The sequence below is a fragment of the Erpetoichthys calabaricus genome, chromosome 12, assembly GCF_900747795.2.
Source record: "Erpetoichthys calabaricus chromosome 12, fErpCal1.3, whole genome shotgun sequence".
NCBI classification, from domain to species: domain Eukaryota; kingdom Metazoa; phylum Chordata; class Cladistia; order Polypteriformes; family Polypteridae; genus Erpetoichthys; species Erpetoichthys calabaricus.
This window is the reverse complement of record NC_041405.2, coordinates 1,610,519-1,638,362: the sequence shown is the minus strand read 5'-3', so window position 1 is coordinate 1,638,362 and position 27,844 is coordinate 1,610,519. Positions and strand designations below refer to the sequence as shown.

The following is a 27,844-nucleotide window of genomic DNA, read 5'->3' as shown; positions in this document are numbered from 1 at the left end:
AAAGCTCTAAGCGGTCAGCTCTGATTTCTGGTTTATATTTACTATTTACTATTTAATATTTATAAAGTAGTTTATGATTTCTTATTTTGGGTGACAGCCACACGACTCTCATGTTGCTTCTCCCCACAGCCTGGCTTGCCGTTCTGTTTAAGGCTGAGCTGAACCTATAAATCATAAAGACAGCGCCGCCGTGTGGCCATTGAGAGAACTGAATGTCCTTTCAGTCTGATGTTCACTGATGGTCAGCCCTCCTAAATGTTTTCTTGATGATAACCACAGATAGCAGATAGATAGATAGCACCCCCATGAGCTACAGTGGTCCAGGGTCATTCTGGCAAGAGAAAGAGCAGGATGCCCAGTGACTGTGTGTGTGTGTTGTCATAGAAGACACAGGTTGACTGGCACACTGGCCACGGTAGATGGTTCCTTACCCAGCTAGGAAGCCGTGATAAAGGAAGGACATTGATGTCCGGGCATCCAGATTGGATTGGTTAGTGGTGCCTTTCCATTATGAAAGAAGGACAGAGGGCAAATGCCACCCAGTGTGTTTCACCCAGTACACCAGGTGGCAGTGTCCCTCTGGTATGTCTCCTGTTTGGAGACCTGCAGGACTGAATGGGAGTTGTAGTTTTGCTGGGCAGCCCTGTTGGGGTTCTTGGGTGCCACTTGGGGGAGCTGCTCATCTATTATGAAGAGGTTCCACCAGACCTTCCAGGTGACAATCCTGTTGCACCAGAAGTAGCCCAGGGTTTGTGTTGAAAAGCAGTCACTCCAGCAGTCAGAGTTGGGAGGACATGGACAAGGCCTGCTCAACGGAGAGTGGAGGTGGAAAAGGAAGGGAAAGAAAAGAAGCTGTAAGGGATCTATCAGGTGATAAAAAACCTGTAGTGGGTATGTCATTTGAATGAAACGTCTTTCCTTGAACCCATGATTGTGTAGTTTGGTTGTGGCTGGGTGTTTGGGGTGCAGGTGCAAGGTACCAAAAAGGAATTGAGGAATGAACTCTAGCATGATCTCTACAATTTAAAGATGTCCCTTTGCGATAGAAAACATGAAGTGACCTACAGACAAAGCTGGTCACTGGTCAGACTGCTTCAGAGGGCAGATCACTAGGCTGGAGTTTTCTCGAATCCTAAAACCCGCATAGAGTGGCTCGGTGAAGGAGGCGTTGAACTTGTGCAGGAGGGTCATGGTGTCTGAGATGCTATAAAAAGAAAGGGAGCCTCCTGCATAGTCCAGAAACACCCCTATTCTGTGACTGAAGGGGGCGCTTATTTCAGTCTTCCTCACATTGTGCCACACAGAGAAATTGGAATCACAGCAGATTAAACTCCAGGAGTTGTCATTGAATCCAAGGAGACAATCGTTTCCTGCTCCTTGCCGTCTGATCCTTTTATACGTCACTCCAACATCAACCCCTTGTCCACTCCACTCGACCTCCCAGTAATGGCGAGGAGGGCCACTCAGAGCCTCACTGCACAGAACTTGGGGCCAACTGTCAAATCTGTCAGGATGATCAGGATACGGGCCGTCTGCTCCCATACATGTCACCTGCTTTATCCCTTCAGACAGGTGCAGGCGTCTGTGTGCCGTGTTGGGGTCCAAGGTGAGCGGACAGGAGTCTGAATGGAGAGAAAAGAAAACAAGTGAAGAAATCAGCAGTCATTGTGACATGGAAGACATGAACTTGGGGGGCAGCAGAGCCGGAAACACAAAACACTTCATTTGTGACCTTCATGGACCTCTGAATGTCACATACCGGCTGTGATATCTATTTATCTATGTAATCCTGCCTACTATACCAAATACTATCTATCTATCTATCTATCTATCTATCTATCTATCTATCTATCTATCTATCTATCTATCTATCTATCTAATCCTGCCTACTATACCAAATTATATCTATCTATCTATCTATCTATCTATCTATCTATCTATCTATCTATCTATCTATCTATCTATCTATCTATCTATCTATCTATCTATCTATCTAACCCTGCCTACTCTACCAAATTCTATCTATTTATCTATCTATTTATCTAATCCTGCCTAATATACCAAATTATATCTATCTATATTTCTGATCCTTCCTACTATACCAAATACTATCTATCTATCTATCTATCTATCTATCTATCTATCTATCTATCTATCTATCTATCTATCTATCTATCTATCTATCTATCTATCTAATCCTGCCTACTATACCAAATTCTATCTATCTATCTATCTATCTATCTATCTATCTATCTATCTATCTATCTATCTATCTATCTATCTATCTATCTATCTAATCCTGCCTACTATACTAAATTCTATCTATCTATCTATCTATCTATCTATCTATCTATCTATCTATCTATCTATCTATCTATCTATCTATCTATCCCTCCCTACTATACCAAATTCTATCTATCTATCTATCTATCTATCTATCTATCTATCTATCTATCTATCTATCTATCTATCTATCTATCTATCTAATCCTGCCTAATATACCAAATTATATCTATCTATATTTCTGATCCTTCCTACTATACCAAATACTATCTATCTATCTATCTATCTATCTATCTATCTATCTATCTATCTATCTATCTATCTATCTATCTATCTATCTATCTATCTATCTATCTATCTAATCCTGCCTACTATACCAAATTCTATCTATCTATCTATCTATCTATCTATCTATCTATCTATCTATCTATCTATCTATCTATCTATCTATCTATCTATCTATCTAATCCTGCCTACTATACCAAATTCTATCTATCTATCTATCTATCTATCTATCTATCTATCTATCTATCTATCTATCTATCTATCTATCTATCTATCTATCTATCTATCTATCTAATCCTGCCTACTATACCAAATTCTATCTATCTATCTATCTATCTATCTATCTATCTATCTATCTATCTATCTATCTATCTATCTATCTATCTAAATTCAGGGCACCTGGCGATTCTAAATTGGCCCTAGTGTGTGTGCTTGGTGTATGGGTGTGTTTGTGTGTGTCCTGCGGTGGGTTGGCACCCTGCCCGGGATTGGTTCCTGCCTTGTGTCCTGTGTTGGCTGGGATTGGCTCCAGCAGACCCCCGTGACCTTGTGTTCAGATTCAGCGGGTTGGAAAATGGATGGATGGATGGATGGTGTGGGTAGACAGCCATTTCTCTTCCACAGATGCCTCCAACAGAGTGTGATATGGAAAAGAGTAATGCGCCATAGTTAAGTGGTGTTAAAAAGGTGCATCAGCCTCCATTGTCTTGAGGACACTTGGTGACCCCAGTCTGGTCCAGTGAAGCCAAAGCCAGTGAGTGACCAGTCGGTGGAGATGTCACCAGAATCAGTGCTTATATGATGAGGTCCTTTGTCTGTGATAATTTTAGTGTGCATGAAAGTAAGTGAGCCCATAGTAAATGTAGTGAGCCCAGCTCATCCCATAATAATACAGGCACCTAACACGATAACATTACAGACCTGCACTTAGGAATAGGAAATTGGGGAAATCTTTTTAGGTAGAACATTCCAACTCATTAGTAGAAGATGACTTACATTTTAAAAGGTCATTTCTATTCAGCTTCTTAGGGACGTCACTTGAAATGTCACATACTGAAGTGAAGGAACAACAAAACAAAATATGAGCCCCCAGTAAGCGCGACGAGCACCTCAGCTTCATCTTCCACACAAGAATACACACAACTCACTGGTCTTTTTGCTCTTCACAAACTCCTTGCCAGTGATCTTCTGAAGACTCCTCTTCACACCGGACAGTTTCTTCTTTTGAGTTTCAGGAAGGAAATCCGCTCTTACAGTGATGTTAGGAGCATTGCCATCAGCAGGAGGGACACAGACATGACACGACCTCTACATGAAGAGAAGAGACAAAAGAAGAACATGAGAGTCAAAGACGTGTGTGTCTCACTGGCCCACTGGTGTCCTTTGGACTGGTCCTCTCACCTTTAAGAAGTGGATGTGGTCGTCTATCTTTGAGAACTCAGCCATCTTGGCTTCTCTGCTCTGCAGCACCTCAATGTCCTTACCCAATATGTTGATGAGCTCCTCTGCTTTTCTCACTTCCCTCCTCTCGTGATCTCTAATGACCTCAGAGACTTCTGACGTCAGCCTCTCAATGGACTGAAGGAGAGCATTGATGGTCTCCTCGTGTTCTTGCTCTTTTTTTTTTGCAGACTTCTGAATAGACAAAGGTAGCAGACATTTTAGAGGGGCCATGGAAGAAGACGACACAGCTACTAACTGCCATGTTAACAGACAGGAGACTTAGAATGACCAAGAACTTGAGATAGATACATAGGGCCAAGTCACTTATTGAAATGCTCCCATAAAGCTTCATCATAAACCCCATTGGTATAAACTCTTCTAACTTGCTGGTCCTTATGGACACATAAAGGATCACACACTTTGTTCCTAAACACACTAGTATGGAAAATCCAATTCTCCTTCTCTGAAAGAACCAACTCTGCTGAACATCCATTGTCACATGTGTGTGCTTGGGGAACAACCTAAAGGCTTGGGTGATTATAATTTACGGCAGAGGCATGAGAGGGCACCGTGTAATAACATTCTCTCTTCTTCTTCGCCTCCTGAAGAAAGTAAGATTGACACTCTACCAGCTGTGATGTCACTTCCAGGGTCAGACCACCTGGACCCGCCTCTTCCTCCCAGGATCCAACTTAAGAAGAAATAACACTATCTTGGGCGCTGTACCATGAACGTTTTTTCACACCTTTTGTGTACCTTTCAAAAGATGGGGTTTGCCTTCAGGTCCCCCAGACCCTTCATCTTGTGCTTTTGTTTTCATTACACCATGAAGTGTTAATTGATCATCTCTGAAAGGGAAATGTTCAGGGAAGGCTTGCATCAGGTTCCTCTGATTTCACTGCTCACCTGACACTCATCTGAGGTTACACACTCACCTCTGGTTCTCAGTGTGAAGAAGAAACATCTACTATGTGTGTGAAATTTACCCTTCACACGTTTCCAGTGGTGTTCCTGCTGAACTCATTTTAAAGTCAATGAACTAGTTCCCTTCATCATTTTAAACACTTCAGTCATGTCTCCTCTTAACCTGTGTTTGCTTAAACTGAAACTTTTCAGCCTCTTCATGTTCTCTATTGTCCAGAATCAGCCTCCTAGCTTTTCCCTGTTGTTTCTCAAGTGCTGCTATGTTCATTTTATGAAATGGAGACCAAAACCGCACATGGTACCTCTGGTTGGGCCTGCCTAGGTTGTTGAATAGCTTAAGGAAACCCTTCCTTGACTTGTACTCTTCACATCAGGACATTCTGTTAGCTGTCTTGATCACTTCTGTCCAACTATCTATCTATCTATCTATCTATCTATCTATCTATCTATCTATCTATCTATCTATCTATCTATCTATCTATCTATCTATCTATCTATCTATCTATCTATCTATCTATCTATCTATCTATCTATCTAATCCTGCCAAAAGTGGTGTGAGGCCTTCACAAACACCCAGAGAAGCAGGCCTGAATCCCACCAGTTTACTCAGAAAAGGTGCCCACAAACAGCTGCCCCGCTTCCACTTTAGTGCCCTCCTTCAGCCTGCACCATTCCACCTGTACTTCACAACAGGTCCTCATCCTGGAGGTACGAGGGTTCAGGCCTGGCCAGTACTTGAATGGGAGGCCATGTAGGAAAAGCTTGGGCTGCTGCTGGAAGAGTCCTCGGCTTTTGTTGATTCCTCCACATTCGTTAAAGCCAATCCCTCCATATGCACCAAGGCTGGCTATTTGCTAACACACCTGTTTTGGCCACATGACGCCTAATTGATTACACGTGTGCACATGACAATATTGACACTATAAATCTGGAATCCTTTTCTTCCATGAATTAGCCCATGATGTCTCTTAAGCTTATTATTTCTCCTTAATGTATTTATACTCGAAAGACTCACCTGAATTGTCTTTGAAAACTTCTTCAGTTTTGCCACTTTTGTTTCCTTCTCCAGGATTCTCCTTTTTACTTCTTTTGCTTTGCTCACTAGTTGACACTGTGGAGACAAAATGGAGGAGAGAAAGTGAGGAGATCAGAGTTCTCAACGCCTCTTCCCTTCCTTCTGCTCTTCTTACACTTCATCCTCACAATGAAGATGGCGTTCACGGTTTCAGAGGTAAAGGTGAAAAGTCATTGGTGTGGAGCACCAGACTGTGTGGTGATGGAGGTGGAAGAGATGATGGCAAGAAGAGGAGGTGGTACCATCAGATGAATATCCCTCACAGCATTAGAACAATGGTGAGAAGGAGGAGATCGGGCCACTCATCTCAGCAAGCTTCCTGTTCATCTAATAGGATTGAGTCACATTCTGAAGGTCCCTAAAGTCCAAACCTACACCACACTACTGAGTCACCTATTCCATGTAAAGTTCTCTGTGTGAAGTAAAACTTTCTAACAGCATTGCTAAATTTCCCCTTAGGTTTTGTGTTACGTATGACACATCTGTGGAAAAAATAAAAGCATAGATGAACACAGAAGGCTCAGTGATGGCTTTAGGGAGCAAACGTTGTTATCGTTTCCACTGCAAAAAAACTAAAACAAACTGTGGCGGATGGCCAGGGCCCTTGCCTGGACAGGACGCCCCTTCAGTATATGTTCCATGGGAGCAAGCATGGGTTACTCAATATCTCCCCCAGATGCTAGATGGCAACCCTCCTGGCTTGCAGTGGTGCCTCGGATTCCCACAGGTCTTCATGGGCGCTGCCAGGGGGTGCTGTAGCAGGACCCGCTGAACCCTTATGGGCAGTGTTTTTGCCACACCCAGAAGTGCAGCCAGAAATGGGCAATCAAGCACCAGGAGCACTTCAAGATGCCTTATAAAAGGAGCCAGCAGCCACCACTCGGTGGCCAGAGTCGGGAGGAGGGAGAGAAAGCTTGATGGAGAGGAGTGGTGAAGAAAGAAGAAGAGGAAGAGTTTGGGGTTGTGTTTTTGTCGGTGGGACTGTGTTGTGCCTGTGGGGATGGGGAAGACGTTGCCCACAGGCGAAAAAATAGAAATAAAACATTAATTTGTTTGATCAGTGTGCCTCCCGTGTCTGTCTGTGTCGGGTGAGGCACCAATATAGTGCCTTTTGTTACAAAACAAATAAAAGAATAAACGCATCATAAGAGAGTTTTGCAGTTTGTGAACGTGAAATTAATGTTGTGTCTACATAAAAACATATACAGTATACAAAACAAATCCCATTCCTATTTCCTCCTGATCGACATACCAGAAGGACACGTGGGTGTCATTCTTGTGCTGTTCAGTTGGTACAGATTGGCATGGATTTAGAGAGAAACGTAAAAGTCAAGTCGTTAGCAAAAGAGGTGACTTCTTCCAGGAACAATTTGAGAGGCCTAATTAGTTATTTGCAATGAATGCCTTTCTCTGAGATTACATCCACACTACCGCATTTTCATTTTTAAAATCGATTTCCGTCCACCCTGGCGTCTTCACGGCATTTATGAAAGGGACTGGAAGGCCGCTGGCCATGGCAGTCACTGCTAAATAATTTTCCTGTTTTTGAATCCCTACGGAGGTCAGACTGCAAGGTCGGCGATTGTCACAGCGAGAGCTCAATTTTCAGTTTAAGGGCCTTGCCACGGCGTAGGATCCATTCTGGCAGTTACAGGATTTGTGTCGTCGATACCAGTGCAGATCTACAGATACACCACACACGTGTGCAGCATTCAGGCAGTACAAAACGCAATTCACTTATATAGAGGTCAGTCAGGCAGTCAGTCAGTCAGTCAGTCAGTCAGTCAGTCATTATCCAACCCCCTACATCCTAACACAGGGTCACAGGGGTCTGCTGGAGCCAATCCCAGCCAGCACAGGGCACAAGGCAGGAACAAACCCCAGGCAGAGCGCCAGCCCACTGCAGGGCACACACCCACACAACAAGCACACACGGGACAGTTTAGGATCTCCAATGCACCCAATCTGCATGTCTTTGGACTGTGAGAGGAAACCCACGCATACACAAGGAGAAGATGCAAACTCCACGCAGGGAGGACCCTGGAAGCAAACCCAGGACTCCTTACTGCGAGTGAGTGGCACAACCAGTGCCATGGAAAGAGACCGCTCTGTGTTTGCTATGTAGGAATTTGGTTTTCTTTAATGAAGAGTGACAATGAAACGTTGATCCAATCAGGGTAAGGCCACATGCTAAGCGTTAACAAATCAGAGCACAATCAGAGTCTTCATTCTCACCCAATCACATTGCAACACCGAGCCAACATTGGCAGAAATATACGACTCCGGAGAGCATTTCAAAAAGTCTCTTGATGGGTATGAAAACACCAGGGTTGTGTGGATGAACAGCAAAAATGGAGGCTACTGTCTGTATCTTTAAATGAGAATGTAGTAGTGTTGAGCTAGCCTGAGTCACAACCCCAGCTATGGTACTGAAGCTCAGCGTCACCCGAGATCTCAAATCCCCTCAGAATTTCAGACGCCTCCCTGGCACCCACTCTGAGTTCTAAGGAATGTTTCTATACCCCTGAATGAGAAGAAAAGAAATGCAGCTCGCCGATTAAGTTATACTTGTCAGAACATCTACACGAAGAGATGTTGTGCTGTGTTAAGAGAAAAGTCTCTTTGACACAAAGAAGCCACGAATGACGAGGGCCAAATGAAGAGCTGGCATTCGTGCCCATCAACAGCAGAGTCACAGCCCTTGTTAAATTCTCTCAAGTTGTTTCTTGGCCTCCATCTCTCGTTTCTCATCTGCATAACCTGAACATCTCTTATCAGGTGGGTCTGCAGCCAACCCTGGGGTTTGAATTAGCAAATCAACCTGGCAGCCGTCTGGGCATCAGGACCGAAATAGGAGCTGGATCTGCAAAATGTGTACTGTGGAGTGGACTTTATCAGGAAACGTCCAAATTGGACATCAAAAGGGAAGCAGAAAGGAAGAAGATAAAGAGGGATCTGCAACGTATCCAAGTTGGGACAATAATCAAGAGAGCCACATTACATTACAAGGAAAGGAAGGAGGAGAGTCGTGACAATGACAGGCACTGATGAGTGACCGTCTGCTGATCCATCCTGTGGTGAGACTTCTGGAGACATCAAAGCAGACCAGCTGTCACTCTTAACTCCATTTTACTGGATGGTGAAATGTCTGACATAATCTGAAGGGTCCTACAGTCAGCCCCCTGTCCCTACCCCAGTCCGCTCCTTACCTTTCTCTCAGCTGTCTCCTCTTCGAGCGTCCTGATGTCGTGACTCTTGTGTTCAGTTATCGCACACACTGAGCAGATGAGGCTCTCGTCGGTCCTACAGAACATCTCCAGGACTCTCTGGTGCTTTGAGCAGAGCTTCTCCTCCAGGTATCTAGTCGGCTCGTCCAGTTTGTGTCTACCAAAGGCCTGCGATTCCAAGCGAAGCTTCAGTTGCGTCTTACAGAAGGAGGCCATGCAGGTCTTTGAAGCTTTCCATTTTTTCCCAGGACAAACATCACAGGACAAATTGCCCGGCCCTGCGTTCTTCTGAGGTGGATCTCTGATGACTCCCTCTTTCTTTAAGTCTTGGATCAGATTTGTGAGAGTCGTATTTTGGTGAAGCTGTGGTCTTGGATGAAAGTCCATTCTGCACTGAGGGCAGTTGTAAGACCCCATTAAGCCTGACCGATCCCAGTGCTTATTAATACATTGCAGGCAGTAGCTGTGTCCACATGGGATGGTGACCGGCTCCTTCAGGACCTCCAGACACACCGAGCAGGAGTACAGATCAGTGGAGAGAAAAGGCTTAGCTGCTGCCATTGTGAGAAGAGATGCCGTCTGACACTCGGGAGTCGATTCTGCAGAAATGAAAATGAAAGGAACTCGACTCCCTCAGGCAGAACAGAGCCAGCCACCCCTTGTAATTGTACTCTCGAGATGGTCGTGTCACTAAAGCAACAGCCTCTGTTTTGTTCTGGATATTTGTTCCTGGTTACACACTGAAAATGAACGCCTCCACAGAAAGCAGGTTCTTCCTCTTTCATGTGGCTGAAAGCAGAACAGCAGCCATAGCTTCACATTAACAGGGTCTGGACAAGAAACACATGCGGACCTGAATACACTGGGAACGAGTCGGCGCAGCCACCTTCTGAGGAGCTCTGGACGTCTCAAAACTGACCAGGCCAGATTCACAAAGCTGACACAGAAACGGAAAATTAAAAACTCGCCTGGATGTGACTGTGGTATCCTGAAGAGTCCATGAATCACATGTGTACCTGATCTACAACTGCGATGGAGACACCACTGTGGCACACACCAGCGCCCCAATGTGATCTCCAGGCTAGAAAACCTGAGCAGTCAATAAAAAGACACAGGAAACTGTTGTACTGACTGCTCATGATGGCTCTGGACGATGGACGTCTCTGGTCCACAGTTCTTGAGGCTGATCCTCCAATTAGCTCTGAACCCCCCAGTGTCACTGAGATGGCACAGGTGGTGAACCAGCTGAAGGTAGGAAAGGCTGCAGGGATCTGTGGTATCCAGAGTGAACTTCTCCAGGCAGGTGGTCATCAGTCTGTCCTCCTTTGTTTCCATTTGGGAGGCGGGCATCAACCCAACTGACTGGATAAAGGGACTTGTCCCTATCTGGAAAGGGAAGGGTGACCGGCCGGATTGTGGCAAATACAGGGGGGTCAAACTGCTCTCAGTGCCAGGTAAGGTCCTCACTATGGTAGGTCCTCAATAGGGTCCATGATCACTTGCTCACCTACCAGCAACTGGAGCAGGCTGGTTTTACGTCCAAGAAATTGACCATCGACCACATCCTGGCACTGAGGGGTCTCATGGAACACAAACGTGAATATCAGCAGAGTTTCTTTGCAGCCTTTTGTCGATTTTTATAAAGCGTTCGACTCAGCTGATCGAGCTGCCCTGTGGGACATCCTGAGACTTTATGGGATAACCTCAAGGTTGCTGGATATCATGGCCGGCCTGTACACTGGTACTGTGAGTGCTGTGCAGACTGAAGGCAGACCCTCTGTGTTTTTCCCAGTTGATTCTGGGGTCCGTCAGTGGTGTGTTCTGCTCCTGCTCTGTTCAATGCTTGCATGGACTGAGTGGTGGGTAAGGTTGTGGGGTCCAACAGCTGTGGAGCATCTGTTGGTGAAGAAGGGTTCACGGATCTTGACTTTGTTGACGATGCTGTGATCTTTGTGGAGTCAATGGAGGCTCTGATCAGGGCGCTTGAGAGACTGAGTGAGGAGTCTGAGGGTCTGGGCTTGCGAGGGTCCTGATAAAAACCAACATCAGGCCTTTAATGACCTCTTGGGCTCTGCCATCAGCGGTGTGTCTGCCTGCGGGGAGAGTGTCGACTTCATCGAGAGGTTTACTTACCTCAGTGGTGACATTCACGTGTCTGGTGACTCTTCCTATGAAGTCAGTAGATGGATTGGGAGAGCATGGGGGGGTCATGAGGTCATCACAAAGGGGTGGTTGGCGCAAAAGGACAAAGGTCTAAGTCTTTAGAGTCCTGGTGCATCCTGTTTGTGAGACGTGGATGCTATCCAGTGATGTGAGATGAAGACTGGACTCCTTCATGTGTGTCCCTGCATTGTGATGGAGCATCACTTACGGCACTACGGTCATGTGGCGCGATTACCTGAGACTGATCTGGCTCATTTTTGATGACCTAAGTGCCTGGATGCCCACATAACACCTGGTGGCAGATGGATGGTCATTTCCGGAAGGTGGGACTGGACCGCGTGTCTGTCTGGGGGGTTGCCAAGCATTTTCGTTGTGTGGTGGGTGCCTCTATGCGTTGTACCAGTGCCTGCTCCCCAGCTTGACTTGACTTGATGACAGCAGAAGGTTTAAGTTGGATAGAATTAGAAGATATAATGTAAAAGTAAAAATGAGCCGAGGTCAAACCCAGGAAGATGAGATCAATTCAAATAAGTAATGGCCGGGACGTCAGACAAAACTGTAAGGTTGAGAAAGAAGCAGTGAGAGGGACAAGAAACAAAACATTCAATAAATGAACGTAGCCTGTGTTGTGAACTGGGAGTCCCAACATGTTCCAAAAGCACTTCCAAAATTGACCACTGGGGGGGATTTTCCATCAGACAAGAGCTGGATATGAGAACAAAACACAAAGTCTTTATAAAAGCCAAAGGTTTATTCTGACACAATGCTCAGTCACACCATGAGGCTCCGTCGAGAACACAAAAGGCAAAAAGGAGTTGACAGCAAAGCAATCCCAGGTGAACAAAACATCCCAAACGTTACACATTTATTCAAGTGTTATAGATAATAATGAAAAATTAAAATAAAATAAACTGAGTATGGCCAGACTACCATTACAACATAAGCAGCAGTTCCTCGTGTGTCCGTACACTTACTTACTACCAGGTGGCTCTTGTCTCATGAGTCCCGCGTCTGGTGTGGTTTGCTGCCTCGTGGCCTTTGGATGGAGTGAGCGACGGTTTGGCCTCCTCCATGAATGGAAAACAGCAGAGAGAAAAGTGTTATCCAGTTCACAAATGGGGGTGCGCAGAACCCAATGACTCAGCTCAGGCAGATTCAGACCCCATTCCAGCCAATGCATTCATCCTGGAGGGCGAAGGGGGGGGCATCATAAATGTCACGTGTCACTTCCATTCAAGGCTACACCAGCCTGTTAATGGCTTGTCACCTCAGCCTGTTGTGACCTGAGAGATACACAGCAGGTGACACCCAAACAATTCCAAAAATGGCCACTAGAGGAGGAACTTTCATCAAAAACCCCAGCCAGTAACACAGAGGGCCCGATTGTGAGAGTGTGAGGCTCAGAAGAGCACAAAGGGCAACCACAGAACAAAAAATAGAAATCCAAATCGTAAAGGCATAAAAGACACAAACTGAACCATCGACTCCCTAGCCTTTAAAGGGCAGACCCTAGTGGGGGTGGGCAGGTGGCCTTGCCACAAAAAATGAAAATTAGTGAATAGCAAAAAAGTAAAACTAAATAAAAACAAAAAAAGAATGAAAACCTGAAATTAGAAAATAGCTAAAACTAAACAGAAACAAAGAGTAAAATACTGAAATTTAGAAAAAGTCAAAAAAACTAAAATTAAATAAAACCTAAAAATCAAAAAGAGCAAAAAACTAAAAGTCAATAGAAAAGAACAGAAAGCTAAATAATGAGAAAATGGTGAAAAATTAAAACAAAATAAAAGTCTATAAAATAAAATCAAAAACTAAATTAATTCTCAAAGTAGAACAACGCAGGTGTGGCCAAAGCCTGAGTGGTCCCAAGGCCAGTATGGCCGCCGGACGAGATGCCAGTCCATTGCAGGGCACACTCACGCCTGCCCGTGAAGTCGCATTTCTGTGGTGCCCACCTGGCATTGTAATCTGAGAGGGAAACTTGAATGATCAGACAGAGCTGCACATGGCCACCAGGAGAACACGGGCGATCCACACAGACAGAGATTTGAACTGAGGGTCCAGAAGCTGCATGGCTGTGGTGCTAAACTCTACGCCACCGGACAGGATTAAAAACAAACAAACAGTTCTGATTTACTCTCACTATTTCATATTTATAAACCAAATGAAGATTTCATATTATGAGTGACAGGACCCCGACTCTGTCACATCTGTCCCCACCGTCTCTACTGTACGTCACACTGAGTCAGTCAGTCAGTCATTGTCCAACCCACTATATCCTAACCTCAGGGTCACCGGGGTCTGCTGGAGCCAATCCCACCCAGCACAGGGCGCAAGGCAGGTACAAATCCCCGGGCAGGGCGCCAGCCCACCGCAGGACACACACTAGTGTGTGACAATTTAGGATCACCAATGCACCTAACCTGAATGTCTTTGGACTGTGGGAGGAAACTCACGCAGACACGGGGAGAACATGCAAACTCCACGCAGGGAGGACCCGGGAAGTGAACCCAGGTCTCCTTACTGCGAGGCAGCAGCACTACCACTGCGCCACCGTGCCCAGACTGAGTTTAAATTTTAAATTATAAAGAGAATGCAACTTGAGGGCACTGAACATAAACTGGGCCGAATGGACCAGGTCCACTATTGGTCAGGGGTTTTGCTCTGATGTCCTCTGAATGGAAGTCGACTCAAGTCATGTTGACCACATTGAAGGTGGGTGTCTGCTGACCACGACTGTCCAGGGTCATTCCAGTAGGAAGAATGGCAGGGCGGCCAGCAGGTGTATATGTGTGTGAGTGTGTGGGAGACAAGTACCAGGAATGAAGTAACAAAAGAACTGCGACTCCATCCATGGAAGTTTCCCCCTTGACTCTAAAACCGTCAGACTGTCTGTGTGACAGAAGGCATGGAGTGACCTACAGACGAAGGGCAGCTAAGCTGTAATGGAGGGCAGATTGTCACAGTGGAAGCCAATCCAAGACCAAACCCCGGATAGAGCGGCTCATTGAAGGAGGTGCTGAACTTGTGCAGGAGGGTCATGGTGTCTGAGACGCTATAAAATGAGAGGGAGCCACCTGGACAGTCCAGATAGACGCCTATTCTGTGACTGCGGGGGTCTCTGATCTGAGTCTGCCTCTTGTTGTGCCACGCAGAGTAACTGGAATCACAGCAGTACAAACTCCAGGACTTGTCGTTGAACCCGAGGACACACTCGTTTCCCACGCCTTTCCTTCCAATTCCTTTATACGTCACTCCAATCTCAGCCTTTTTTCCACTCCACATGACCTCCCAGTAGCAGCGGGTCCCATTCAGAGCCTCTCTGCACAGAATTTGCTCCCAACAGTCAAATCTGTCAGGGTGAGCAGGATACGAGGCCTCTGCCTCCTCACAATTCACCATCCTGTTCCCTTCAAACAGGCAGAGGCGTCTGTGTGCCGTGTTGGGGTCCAAGGTGAGCGGACAGGAGTCTGAAATGAAAAGAAACCCAGTGAAGGAATCAGCTGACATTGAGACACTGAAGACCTGAGCCGAGGGGAACTTGGAGGGAAGCTCAAACAGCCAGCATGACGTTTACGGCTGCGGTGAGGCACTCAGTGAGGATATCAACTTGGAATCAAAGATCTGAGATCAGCAAAATGAAATGATTCATCGTTGCTGAAGTCTGAGTCAATGTGCTGAGCGTCAGAGGAGTGGTGTAAACAGTGGACCAGCAGGGGGCAGCACTTCTGTTTGTACAGCAGTGGACACCCGATTAGCCCACCTATAGAGTGCAGTAAAGTTCTGACCAAGACATCACCACTCTCTGGCACCAAGGTCTGTAGTGTTGGTGCTTTTTACAGTTAGTTCAATAAGACTCATTATAATTCATTTGTGTAAATATTAGGATTATTTAGAAACGATGCAGCTTTTAAGTGAATGAATGGAGAAGCTAATATTATTTCCAATTGTGTGTATTTAAACAGGAGTTTAATAGGAAGGAGTCTTTTTGGACACAATGTAACACACGACAGTGTCTCATAGGACAACAACAGAGACAAAGGATACTGGAATGCATGCCAATGCATTGAAGAATACTGCTAGATATGCAAATGTGAAAGCAAATACTAAAAGTGTTTATATACTCAGGCAGAGATAAAATAACCAGTGTGTATATGCTTGTTCACTGGCTGTTCAAATCGCTCTTTATACAACTTTGAATTAATTCAAAATGCTGCTGCAAGAATTATTAGAAGAACAGGAAAATACAAACACATAACTCAAAGTCCTTAAGTCCATACATTGGCTCTCAATTAAGTTTAGGGCAGATTTCACAATCCTCCTTTTAACACACTGTATAAAGCCTTAAATAGCCAAGGTCCAGCTTACTTATCTGAACATGTCATTACTTTCAATCCTGAGCACACCCTAAGATCTCAAAATGCCGGCCTGCTTATGACTCCACGGATTAATAAAATAACAGTGGGGGGTCAAATGTTTAGTTACAGGGCCCCAAAGCCTTGGATTGGTCTTAGTGTAGTAACACTATTATTGACTCCTCAGGAAAAGCACAGAAATATAAAAAATGTTTGACTTAGGGGTAGTCAAGGAAAGCACCAGTCCAAGGTTAAGCCCTGTACTTCTGGTACCAAAACCCGACAGATCATGTCATTATGTAAGGATTTCAGATGTCTCTTCATGTTTTGATGAATACCAACTGCCACAGGTTGATGATCTCATCAAGAGACTTGATAATGTTCGTATATTAACCACTATAGATGTGACAAAAGGATTCTGGCAACTTCCTTGACCCTTTGAGGCTGTAAAGGAAAGAATGGTATCTTGAAGCCCCAGTGGACATGCAGCTCTTTAGGCTACAGAGGCCACAGCACATTCCCAGCTTCTGGTGGATAGACCACTAAGGGACCATAATGTGACCCCTGTCTCACAAGACAATGTAATGGTCTATGTCAGCATTTGGGAAGAACACCTACGCCACTTTCCGGCTGTAGAAGGAAAAATGATAAATCCATAGAACAAAACATGGTGCAGGCAGAATAGAATTTTGAGAAAGAATCCGGAGAAGAAATTATAAATAGAACTGGCCTGAAGCCAAAGAATCGAGATATTAGGCCCAAAAGATAAAGCTAAAGAGGTGGTTGAGAGAATTTGAGAACCAGAAAAGGAAGAAAGCTGTGTGGATTGAATCACTTGAATCTAACCACCTGGTTTAATATAGTGCCTTTCAAAGTGAGCAACCTAGAGACAAAACTAAGTCATAGCCAGACCTCAGAAACGAATTTGCTAATAAATAAGGGGTTTTGTCTTGGAAATGAGCTGCATGGCCACCTTATATAACAAGCCCACAATACAGGACCATAGCAACCAGATAGACAACATGCCAGTGCCCATGAAGTTTACACACACACAATGGAGGGGTCCATACACACAAAATGACACCAGAAGTGATGACCCCATCATAATAATAAAAGATGTAAACACATGATAAAGTAATGAAAAACTGCGAATCACTTTACAGGTCACCAGCAACCAGGAAAGCATATTTGGCAGAAAAATCAAACTCATTAGTAGAAGAAGACGACTTACATTTTAAAAAGTCATTTCTGCTCTCCAACTTCTGCCAAACATCACCTGAAGTGTCACCTCCTAAAGAGAGAAACAGCAAAGGAGAATGTGACCCTTCAAGACGTATGATGAGGAGAGCACCTTCATCTCCCACCACATGGTCTATCTCAATGTTCTAAGGAGGTCACCTGAGCACACTTAACCCACCGGCTTCAATGGTCTTAACAAAGTGCCAGCCATTGATCTCCTCCTGATGCTTTTTCAGGGCAGACATTTTCTTTCTTAGAGTCTTAGGAAGGAAATCTCCTTTAACAGCAACCTCGTGTGAGGCTCCATCTTCAGGAGGGAGACTGAGACATGGGAACTTCTTTATGAGGAGAGAAAATGAAGGAGAACGTGAGATACAAAGGCGTGTGTGTCAGACATTCTTGCCGGTGTCCTTCAGATTGGCCCACTCACCTTTACAAGGCTGAGATGGTCGCTTGTCTGTAACAGTTCGGCCAGCTCGGCGTCTCTGCTCTTCAACTCCCCGATCTCCTTCTCCAGTTTTTCAATGAGCACTTTAGCCCTTTGCAGTTCCCTCTGCTTATGATTCCTGATCATTTTGGTGACCTTTGACCTCAGTCTTTCAAGGGATTGAAGTGCAGACTTGACGTTTGTCTCGTGTTCCTGCACTTCCTTGTTTGCTGACCTCTGAACAGAAGAGAGAAGTCATTTTAGAGAAGCCATGAAACACGAAGCCACAGATACCAGCTGCCAAATCAATGGACAGGGAGTTAGAGAGAGAAGGAGGCAGACGGACTGTGAGAGATGCGAGTCTGAACTTCACAAATGCACAAGGCAGAGTGGACTTCATGGCTGTCACTTCCAATACCTTACTTGATTGTCTCCAAAGGTCACATTATAAAACAGTCCTTGGCCACTGTGGACGCTGTCACACACGTACGCATGGGAGGCAGCTAACGGCCTCAACAGAAGGTAGTTCTGTGCCAAACCAGGGGATGGATGGCAGAGTACACTAATCCTTTCTCTTTTGTCCCTGCAGACCAAACACGGGAAATCCCGCTTGGACTTGATGACATCACTTCCGGTTCTGGGCCCGAAGACGTCACTTTCCCTGCCTGACTTTAAAAGCCGCCATATTCCTTCCGCCAGTCAGTTCTGTTTTAGACTCGTATCGGTAAACAACCTCACATTTATCTTTTTTTTGGCCCATTTTGCAGCCATACTTCAAGTATACGGGAGGCTGCCCCAAACCTTTTTCTGTGTCCAGGCGTATTCTTTCCTCAACACATGAATCATTTTTTGTTTCCTGAACACACTGATACTGCTGAACGTCTGCTAATACTTACTGGGTCACTGCAAGAAGGGAGATGTTCTTGAACGGCTGCCATCATATTTGACACTTGTCCCAGGATGCTGTGTGTTGAGAACTCACCTGAATCTTCACTGAAGTCTTCTTCAGTTTGACCACCATTTTCCTTTTCTTCAGGAGTCTCTTTTTCACTTCTGCTGTTGTGCTCTCCAGCTGACTCTGTATGGAGACAAAACGGAGAGGAGAAATCTGAAGGATTGGGAATTCATCCGAGTTCTCGTTTCCCCCTTTGAATCTCCCTACCTGTCATCTGTTCTTACATTTCCATCATAATGCAAGTGGCTCCTACAGTTTTGGAGGTAAATGTGGATAGTCAGATGGTGAGGAGAGCCAGAATGAGGAGGTGTGCATGTGGGAGGAAGAACAAAGCGATGGAGATGGAAGGCCAAGAAAGATATAAAGACTGGGTCTCAACTGACGAACCTGCTTACATTGCCTACATTCACATTACTACATTTTCATTTAAAAGCAGTTTTTGTCCATAATAGCATTTCATTTATGGAAGTATCTCCACTCACGCAAACATCCACGCTAAAATCCCATTTCTAAGGGATTTACCCTTGTAAGAGACGGCCGGTAGCTCAACCCGGCTGGGACACTAATGAGATAGAAGAATGGAGCAAGCCACTAGATGCCACTCCCCTGGTCTGAGGCGGTGCCCCGGATGCCCACAGGGCACTATGGGACATGGATTTTGGTAACACAGCCCTGCTGGGTACCATGGGTACCGCCAGAGGATGCTGTGGGAAGATGGTGGGAGAATAAATTCTCACCTAGCTCAGAAGTACTAATGGATTACGACAACGGAAGCCCCGAAGTACTTCCGGGCTGATTAAAAACCTGAATTCTCCATTTGACTCGGATGTGCTGGCAAATCACATGGGAGCACTTCCAGGTCAAGGACTATTTAAATCCAGCAAGCAACCCAGAGTTGGGTGGAGGTGGACAAAGCTTGCTGGGAGGTGTGGAGGATAAAGACGAGAGAGAATTGTGGATATTTTTTGTGTTTATTTGATTGTATATTGTGGCTGTGGTGCTTGGGGAGCACTGTAGAAGAAGAAGAAAAGAATTAAACAGCTTCTTGGTGTCCTGTGTGTCTGTCTGCTTGGGTTTAAGTGGCAACAGTGCCACCTAGTGTCCACACCCTACATAGACAAAGGGGCACATAACTAAAGAAAGGATTAGATTGAACATTTGAACAATCTGGATGACAACAGGCCATTTGACCCAACAAATCTCCCCAGTCCTGTCTGCTTAATTCTTCCAAATCAACATCATGTGGTCATTGTTACGAGTCCCAATAAACTGTTAAGTCTCCCTAGGGTAGTGTTAATGGCTCACTTTCACCCGAAATCTCACCAGCTATCTAGAACTTCAGACATCTGCCTACAGCTTCTCCCTGGTGGCCACGCTGATTTCTAGGAAAAGTTTGCAAACCCCAGACAGAGAAGAACAGAAATGCAGCTGACTGATTAAGTTATGCTTGTGTGATTGGCAGTCCGTGTGAGCCCTGAGTAGTCCGAGAAAAACCTGACATGGTGTCAATGATAAATGGTGGCCTTCAAGAGCGGGATGACAACACTTCATATTGCCAAGTCATTGTGTCCAGGACTAACAAATCCATTTCTTTGCCTCCACCTCTCTTTCCTCGTCTACAAAATCTGATAATCTCTAATCAATCCCCCCGAGACATGGAATTCCCTCGTCCTATTGTTCATTTTACTACACTGGAGCTGCAGCTCAGATTCTCCGGGGCAGTGACTTGGCAAATCAACGTGACAGGTGTCTGTGTGAAAATGAAATATGAACTGTGTGTGCGACACATGTGCTCGACATGTAGAGAAGTGCAAGGCGGCCATTAACACGAAATCTCCATATTAGGCAGAAAGAATCCAAAACAGAGCCAGCTAAACAGTTGTCAGTTATGCATAACGTATCTTACTCTGGGTAGGGTCTCCAAAAATTTGAATAAATGGAATCAAGAGATCTACGACTCATGAGAAGTAAATGAAAAAGCTGATGAAGCGAGTTGTGTTAGTGACAGTCAGTGACGAGTGACTGACTAGTCTATGCCATTACCCTTCTGGAAACATCAAAGCAGACCTGCTGTCGTCTTTAACTTAATTTTATTAAGTACTGGATGGTGAAATGTCTGATAAAATCTGAAGGGTCCTACAGTCGGCCTCCCGTCCTCATTTTCAGGTGACTTGTCCCTATCCCAGTCTGCTCCTTACCTTTCTCTCAGTTGTCTCCTCATCGAGCATCTTGGTGTCGTGACTCTTGTGCTCAGTCACCGCGCACAGTAAGCAGACACAGCTCTCGTCGGTCCTACAGAACATCTCCAGGAGTCTCTGGTGCTTTGAGCAGAGCTTCTCTTCCAGGTTTCCAGTTGGTTCCTCCAGTTTGTGTCTCTTGAAGGCTGCTGAGTCCAAGTGTGGCTGCAGGTGAGTCTCGCAGAAGGAGACCAAGCAGGTCATGCAGGTCTTTGAAGCTCTCCGTTTCCTCTCTGGACAAACATCACAGGACACACTGCCCGGCCCTGCAGTACCCTGAGGTGGAGTCCTGTCGACCGCCGTTTCCTTCAACTTTTCTATCAGATTCATCAGAGTTGTATTTTTGTGGAGCTGTGGCTTTGGATGGAATTCCATTCTGCACTGCGGGCAGTCGTGAGACCCTTTTAACACCAACTGATCCCAATGCTCATTAAAACATTTCAGACACTAGTTGTGTCCATGCAGGAGAGTGGCCGGCTCTTTCAGGACCTCCAGACATACCGAGCAGGTATAGTGATCAGCGCAAAGAGAACATAATAAGAGGAGATGCCGTCTGACACTCAGGAGTCGATTCTGCAGAAACGAAACTGAAAGGAACTCGAGTCCCTCAGGCACCCACAGCCAGCCACACCTGTAATTATACCCTCGTGAATTCTTCAGACGGCTGTGTCACTAATACAGGCCTCTGTTTGGCATTGGATATTCACTCCTGGTGTTACGCTGTGAAAATGAACACCTCACAGAATGCGGGGTCTCCTTCTTTGGTGTGGCTGGAAGCAGAACAACAGCAGCCATAGCCTGTCTGAACTTCTGTATTATATAGCGCCTTTCATGCTCTATCTGTCTTTTACATGATGATTTTCTAGTCATGACAGCATATGGCGAGCGGACAGCCCACCGGAGCCAGCAGGACTTGTAAGCAGTTGTCCTAAACGGCCTCACCGCTGTGACTCAAGTGTCACTCAGCCAAATGAATTCACAGGCGGGCAGAACTGACAAAAAATGTGCAACCAAACTATGACAAGAGAGCAGTGACAAAGGACATATTTCTTAAGTCTATTTACTGCATGATTTATTCAGTTTTGATCAATGTACAGTACTGTTGTGTAGCAAAGTATTTTTGTAGAAGTTTAAAATGTGGCACTGATTTGCAAATATTACACTGTAAGCATAACTTGTATAGGCCTACGCACCAACAGGACTGGGCAGCTCATTCAGGCTGGGAATCCCAAGTCTCACCCTGGCCATGCAGGCCACACAGTAGACATCAGTCTTCTTGGAGAGGCACAGACTCGGACACCAACAGACACCATTTTGTTTTTGAATTTTTGATGAATGAGGAGACGGTAGAGAGTCAGCTTTTACACACAAATGTCACTCTGAAATATTTATCCTCTGATAAAGTGTAGAACAACACTTCATAAATAAACAAACCATGTAATTCTATAATATGTATATCAAAACAAATGTGCAAAAAGTACTGAACCATAAAAAGTAGTCACTGTCAGTGGACAGAGATAATGGAGTCCTGAATCTCCACAGCCGAGCCGCCGTCCATGTCTCGATGGTGACGCTGGATATTCGTCCATAAAGTGTTGGTCAGAAACGACCACTTTGGATTTCTTCAAGAGACAAAAGACTCAAAAAACGTCTCAAGTGGAATTCTGTCAAGCATATTTAAAGTAGTAAACCAAAGACGATGAACCATTTCGTGTCTCCTGTTCGGTCCCTCTGTCATCATAGCGCTAAGGTTTAACTGTCGGAGCGCCAGAGACGCACTTTAAAAATGTTTAAATAAAGTAAAAACAAGAAACGTTCAAACTTATCATGAAATAAAGAACAAGAGGTCCATTTAACAACACAAATCATTCAACTCACATACAGTACGTGTTTCATTAATACAAAAATAAAACATTTCGCGTTGCCTATTCGGTCACTCTGAGGGGAAAAGGAAAAAAAAAACATTAAAAATGTGACCTAAGCTACACTTCATTAAAGTTTGAAACAAAAACAAAACCAAATAAATACACAGTAACACATACCAACACCCATACAACATCCAAATATAATTCAAAGTATATTATAAACTTTTAAACAAACTCCATATATAAGTTTAATCACAGAAGCACCAGACGTGCGCGCCCGTTTAACTGTCAGAGCGCGAGACGCACGCGAAGTCAAAACTTAACTTGAACAAAAATAAGAAACCAGAAAAGAGACCCGAAAGGATTTGTGCCCACTACCGATCACCGATCAATAACGCCTGCCCGTTTTCCAGTATAATAACATTATATGATGTCACCATCGGTTTATTTCACTGGTTGCACTGAACGCCAGGCCAGGCCACCGAGAAAACTCCCACTGATTGTAAACGTCAACGTCAAACGTCAACAGGACTTGCAGTTTAAGACGAATCGCTAGACGAAGCTGACATTACAGTCTAATCTGGACGACAATCGCATGAGACCTGACTGATGGGACATCCTTTACGACTGTCGGAAAGACTGAATCCGCCCCAATACTGTGCCGATTTCCCCGTAATGTGCGGTTAGCGTTAGTAGCCAATTCCTGCTGCTAACGGGTCGCAGTTATTTCCTTTGTTTTCAATTGATTCGCTTTGTTAAGATCCTAAACCCTACATTGCTACATTTTGCACTAACACGCCATTATTAACAATAAATACTGAACTGCTTGACGCCAGAAATATGTCGATGATGTTCAAAGAAAAAGAAAATGAACGCGAAATGTAGAAGATGTCTGATGTGTGCAGAGTGAGTGTAGCCGCGAATTTGAGGTGGTCTTAGGCATATCTCCCGGTGGGCTGCGACGGCTTTGGGTTTACTGTAATCATTGTTAGGATTAGAAGCCAATCATTGATCCGCGTTCATTTATTCAATTAAAGGGCTTGGCAGTGCAATGTCTAAGCAGCAGCATAAATGTCTGCTCGTGTCGTGTGGAGGACTGCGGCGGAGCCTCGGTGGCCGTCAGAGTTGCATTTGCAGGATTGCGCCACTAGATGGCGCTGTTGCTCTCTCGCCGCTTTCTTCTTTCTTTTTTTCTCTGTTGCGATCTCCGCCTCCATGGCTTGTTTTCTACCTGCAGGTTCTCGCCATTGTTTGCGCGATGTGTTCTCCGCTAGCTGGTCTCACGTTTGTTAACGTTTTATTTTTTTTAAGTGCCCCCTGTAGTCCCTTCCTCACAGTGCATTTCTAACCTTACATCTAATAGAAGCTCGAACAAAAACCGAGAGATCCATCAGCCGCCAGTTTCATTGAGGCAGGCCATTTAGGTGTCTGTTCGGTGGCCAGCAGTAGGAGAAGTGGAGAGCCGGTGATGGACTTGTTTCATGTCTAATACGCGTCAATATCTCAGTGAACAGGCCAATGGTGGGCATCAGTCCACTGTACGGCATCCTTTAAAAGACCCCACATGCAGAGCCGTCAATTACACTTCAGCGGGTTTGGTGAACTGGTACTGCTAACATTGGCCAGTTTGGCTGTTCTGTCTGTAATGGCCCTGGCTCCTCGTCCAGATGGTGTTCCTGTCCTGACCCCCATGATTATTGGGATGGGCTCCAGCAGCCCTGTGACCCTTCCTGTAGATAAGCAGATTAGGAAGACGGATAGATGTTGGCAGTGGATGGATGTTGGCAGTGCCCGACTGACAACCCTGCATTGCGACAGGCTGGCAGAAGAGCTGCAGTGACGTCAAATGGACACCCCCATGTTACCACATGCATGGCCCCTGAAGACGGTCTTCTTCTTTTTTTATGGTCTTCTCTAAATATTAACAAAGCTTCTTCAAGCCTAATAACCTTTTCTGCTGCTTCTCTCTAAAGTCACTGTCCCTGCGTCTGGTTTACCAAGCATTGCCCCCTAGTGGTCAGGATGAAGTAAAAGACGGGATGTGGAGTCGGACATTAATATACATGAGGTCAAACGTGACCCTCTGGCTACAGGTTTCATTTCTAAAATCATATTTGAGCATCATGAGGAAAGTATTTTGAAACACATCATATGGGAAATTAGGGGAAGAAAAGGCTCAGGGAAAAAAACAATGAAGGAAAACGAGATGTGGAACACTGCAGCAGGTTGTGAGCCCGGCGGGGGCACCAAGGACCACAGAGGGAGAGTTCTGGGAGATGTGAACAAAAAGAAGTGGAGCCTTCAGGCCAGAAAGGCACCCGAATCGAGTCCAGCTTCTCTGACCTCCAGCCCTCAGCTCGACTCCAAAATGTGTAAGATTAGGGCTGTGGGAGGGGAACCTGACTGACATAATGACAACTGTCCATTAGGACAATTCCAGGTACTCTTGGGGCTCCAGGATGGAAGTTCTGGGTTGCAGAGATAAATACTGGCCTGAATCAGAGGTCTAGTGTGGTGTGTCTTAGAAACCTAGTGAGCTATCAATGACTTTGTGCCTGCCTTTCACAGATATCAAACTCCATTATAACCAACGGGTTCAGAGATCTTCCACCTAAAGATGACAGAAGCTTTGATGACAGGAAGATCTACTTATGATGGTACCAGACAGTGGCATGTTGATTAGTACATGCAAGTAAGGACCTGGTAAACCTAAAAATATGCATAACCATCTATGAAACAGTGTCTTTTACAGGTAATGCTGCTTTATAAATTGTCGTTAATATCTATACACTGAGGTATTATAGAGTAGGTACGACTACATTATATAGTGCTTTTCTATCTGCCTCACATGATGTATCTAGATAACTATTGAGATGGACACAGATGGACTGACCCCCCAAAACATGGAAGGTCTTCACTTACCTGGCCTGGAGGCCTCAGTTATGGGTGGACAGCTGGAATGGATGGGCATCCTGGCCGGGGTGAGAGCAGCAGAGATGATGGCCGGACATAGAAAGACTGCCTGTATGAAGGTAAGTCAGGAATTATCCACACTTTGGTGATAACTGTTTGGGCTGGCTGTAGAGCTTTCCCTGCGCACATTTGGAAAACATCTGTGGTCAAGTTTGGACCTTCATCAGTCAGTTGCTCGTATTGCCAACATGGCCGCTCCACTATGCACTTGTACCAAAGAAGAGCACGGAGCTGTTTTAATGGGTAGAAGGCGCACCAGAAGTTAAAATCCTCTTGGCTTCATCAGGATCATGGTATAGACTTGCTCAGTGTTGTCATCAGTAGAATGTGAACTTCTCCATCCATTTGTAAATACAGTGGTGTGAAAAACTATTTGCCCCCTTCCTGATTTCTTATTCTTTTGCATGTTTGTCACACAAAATGTTTCTGATCATCAAACACATTTAACCATTAGTCAAATATAACACAAGTAAACACAAAATGTAGTTTTTAAATGATGGTTTTTATTATTTAGGGAGAAAAAAAATCCAAACCTACATGGCCCTGTGTGAAAAAGTAATTGCCCCCTTGTTAAAAAATAACCTAACTGTGGTGTATCACAACTGAGTTTAATTTCCGTAGCCACCCCCAGGCCTGATTACTGCCACACCTGTTTTCAATCAAGAAATCACTTAAATAGGAGCTGCCTGACACAGAGAAGTAGACCAAAAGCACCTCAAAAGCTAGACATCATGCCAAGATCCAAAGAAATTCAGGAACAAATGAGAACAGAAGTAATTGAGATCTATCAGTCTGGTAAAGGTTATAAAGCCATTTCTAAAGCTTTGGGACTCCAGCGAACCACAGTGAGAGCCATTATCCACAAATGGCAAAAACATGAAACAGTGGTGAACCTTCCCAGGAGTGGCCGGCCGACCAAAATTACCCCAAGAGCGCAGAGACGACTCATCCGAGAGGTCACAAAAGACCCCAGGACAACGTCTAAAGAACTGCAGGCCTCACTTGCCTCAATTAAGGTCAGTGTTCACGACTCCACCATAAGAAAGAGACTGGGCAAAAACGGCCTGCATGGCGGATTTCCAAGACGCAAACCACTGTTAAGCAAAAAGAACATTAGGGCTCGTCTCAATTTTGCTAAGAAACATCTCAATGATTGCCAAGACTTTTGGAAAAATACCTTGTGGACTGATGAGTCAAAAGTTGAACTTTTTGGAAGGCAAATGTCCCGTTACATCTGGCGTAAAAGGAACACAGCATTTCAGAAAAAGAACATCATACCAACAGTAAAATATGGTGGTGGTAGTGTGATGGTCTGGGGTTGTTTTGCTGCTTCAGGACCTGGAAGGCTTGCTGTGATAGATGGAACCATGAATTCTACTGTCTACCAAAAAATCCTGAAGGAGAATGTCCGGCCATCTGTTCGTCAACTCAAGCTGAAGCGATCTTGGGTGCTGCAACAGGACAATGACCCAAAACACACCAGCAAATCCACCTCTGAATGGCTGAAGAAAAACAAAATGAAGACTTTGGAGTGGCCTAGTCAAAGTCCTGACCTGAATCCAATTGAGATGCTATGGCATGACCTTAAAAAGGCGGTTCATGCTAGAAAACCCTCAAATAAAGCTGAATTACAACAATTTTGCAAAGATGAGTGGGCCAAAATTCCTCCAGAGCGCTGTAAAAGACTCATTGCAAGTTATCGCAAACGCTTGATTGCAGTTATTGCTGCTAAGGGTGGCCCAACCAGTTATTAGGTTCAGGGGGCAATTACTTTTTCACACAGGGCCATGTAGGTTTGGATTTTTTTTTCTCCCTAAATAATAAAAACCACCATTTACAAACTGCATTTTGTGTTTACTTGTGTTATATTTGTCTAATGGTTAAATGTGTTTGATGATCAGAAACATTTTGTGTGACAAACATGCAAAAGAATAAGAAATCAGGAAGGGGGCAAATAGTTTTTCACACCACTGTATATAACTCTGTTTCTATAGTATGCAAAAAGCCTGCTGTGGATCTTGGCCCCTGATATACCTTCAGTCCATAAAAAGTGGATCACTTGCTCGCTGCTCTTCTTTGGTGCAAATGGACAGCAGAGTGGTCATGTTCACTCTTAGGAAGCAACAGGAGAAACTGACTGATGATTGAGGTCCAAACTGGGCCACTGTGACCAAAGAAACACCAGGTGTCCACATGTGTGGTAAAAGATATGCAGCCAACCCAAATGAAATTGCTGACTCACCCTTATACACTGTATATATATTTTTAATTCCCTACTACTTAATGTGGCAGCACTTGATTTCGATCCCACACAGCATAAATGTCTCTAGTGCCCCCTATCTGTAGTGTTTAACCTGCAGCCCACAGCACAGAATAACATTACATGACACAAC

General features: G+C 44.9%; 2 protein-coding genes across 2 annotated transcripts; both read right to left on the bottom strand.

Annotated features, from left to right (window-relative positions):
* Window positions 1-289: 289 nt before the first annotated feature.
* Window positions 290-9,836, bottom strand: LOC114661674 (E3 ubiquitin/ISG15 ligase TRIM25-like). Its single transcript, XM_028814837.2, has 6 exons — window positions 9,220-9,836; window positions 5,951-6,046; window positions 3,970-4,203; window positions 3,717-3,876; window positions 3,565-3,621; window positions 290-1,622 (listed from the first exon to the last, which is right to left on the bottom strand). The coding sequence occupies exons 1-6, from the start codon at window positions 9,796-9,798 to the stop codon at window positions 1,078-1,080; spliced, it is 1,671 nt and encodes a 556-aa protein (XP_028670670.2). The 5' UTR covers window positions 9,799-9,836; the 3' UTR covers window positions 290-1,077.
* Window positions 9,837-13,813: 3,977 nt separating this feature from the next.
* On the bottom strand, window positions 13,814-21,178 carry LOC114661666 (tripartite motif-containing protein 16-like). The gene is made up of 6 exons (XM_051935157.1): window positions 20,575-21,178; window positions 18,404-18,499; window positions 17,425-17,658; window positions 17,173-17,332; window positions 16,987-17,046; window positions 13,814-14,870 (listed from the first exon to the last, which is right to left on the bottom strand). The coding sequence occupies exons 1-6, from the start codon at window positions 20,986-20,988 to the stop codon at window positions 14,284-14,286; spliced, it is 1,551 nt and encodes a 516-aa protein (XP_051791117.1). The 5' UTR covers window positions 20,989-21,178; the 3' UTR covers window positions 13,814-14,283.
* Window positions 21,179-27,844: the final 6,666 nt, after the last annotated feature.

What these genes read in the sequence shown, in the direction of transcription:
- LOC114661674 (XM_028814837.2), bottom strand. Translation starts at nt 9,798, where the DNA reads ATGGCAGCAGCTAAGCCTTTTCTCTCCACTGATCTGTACTCCTGCTCG. An exon ending in AGTTTTCAAAGACAATTCAG is followed by an intron (nt 4,204 to 5,950) that starts GTGAGTCTTTCG and finishes TTGTCTATTCAG; the next exon opens with AAGTCTGCAAAAAAAAAAGA. An exon ending in TGTGAAGAGCAAAAAGACCA is followed by an intron (nt 3,622 to 3,716) that starts GTGAGTTGTGTG and finishes CCTTCACTTCAG; the next exon opens with TATGTGACATTTCAAGTGAC.
- LOC114661666 (XM_051935157.1), bottom strand. Translation starts at nt 20,988, where the DNA reads ATGGAATTCCATCCAAAGCCACAGCTCCACAAAAATACAACTCTGATG. An exon ending in ACCATCTCAGCCTTGTAAAG is followed by an intron (nt 17,333 to 17,424) that starts GTGAGTGGGCCA and finishes CTCCTCATAAAG; the next exon opens with AAGTTCCCATGTCTCAGTCT. An exon ending in CAGAAATGACTTTTTAAAAT is followed by an intron (nt 14,871 to 16,986) that starts GTAAGTCGTCTT and finishes TTTTCATTTCAG; the next exon opens with ACTCCTGTCCGCTCACCTTG.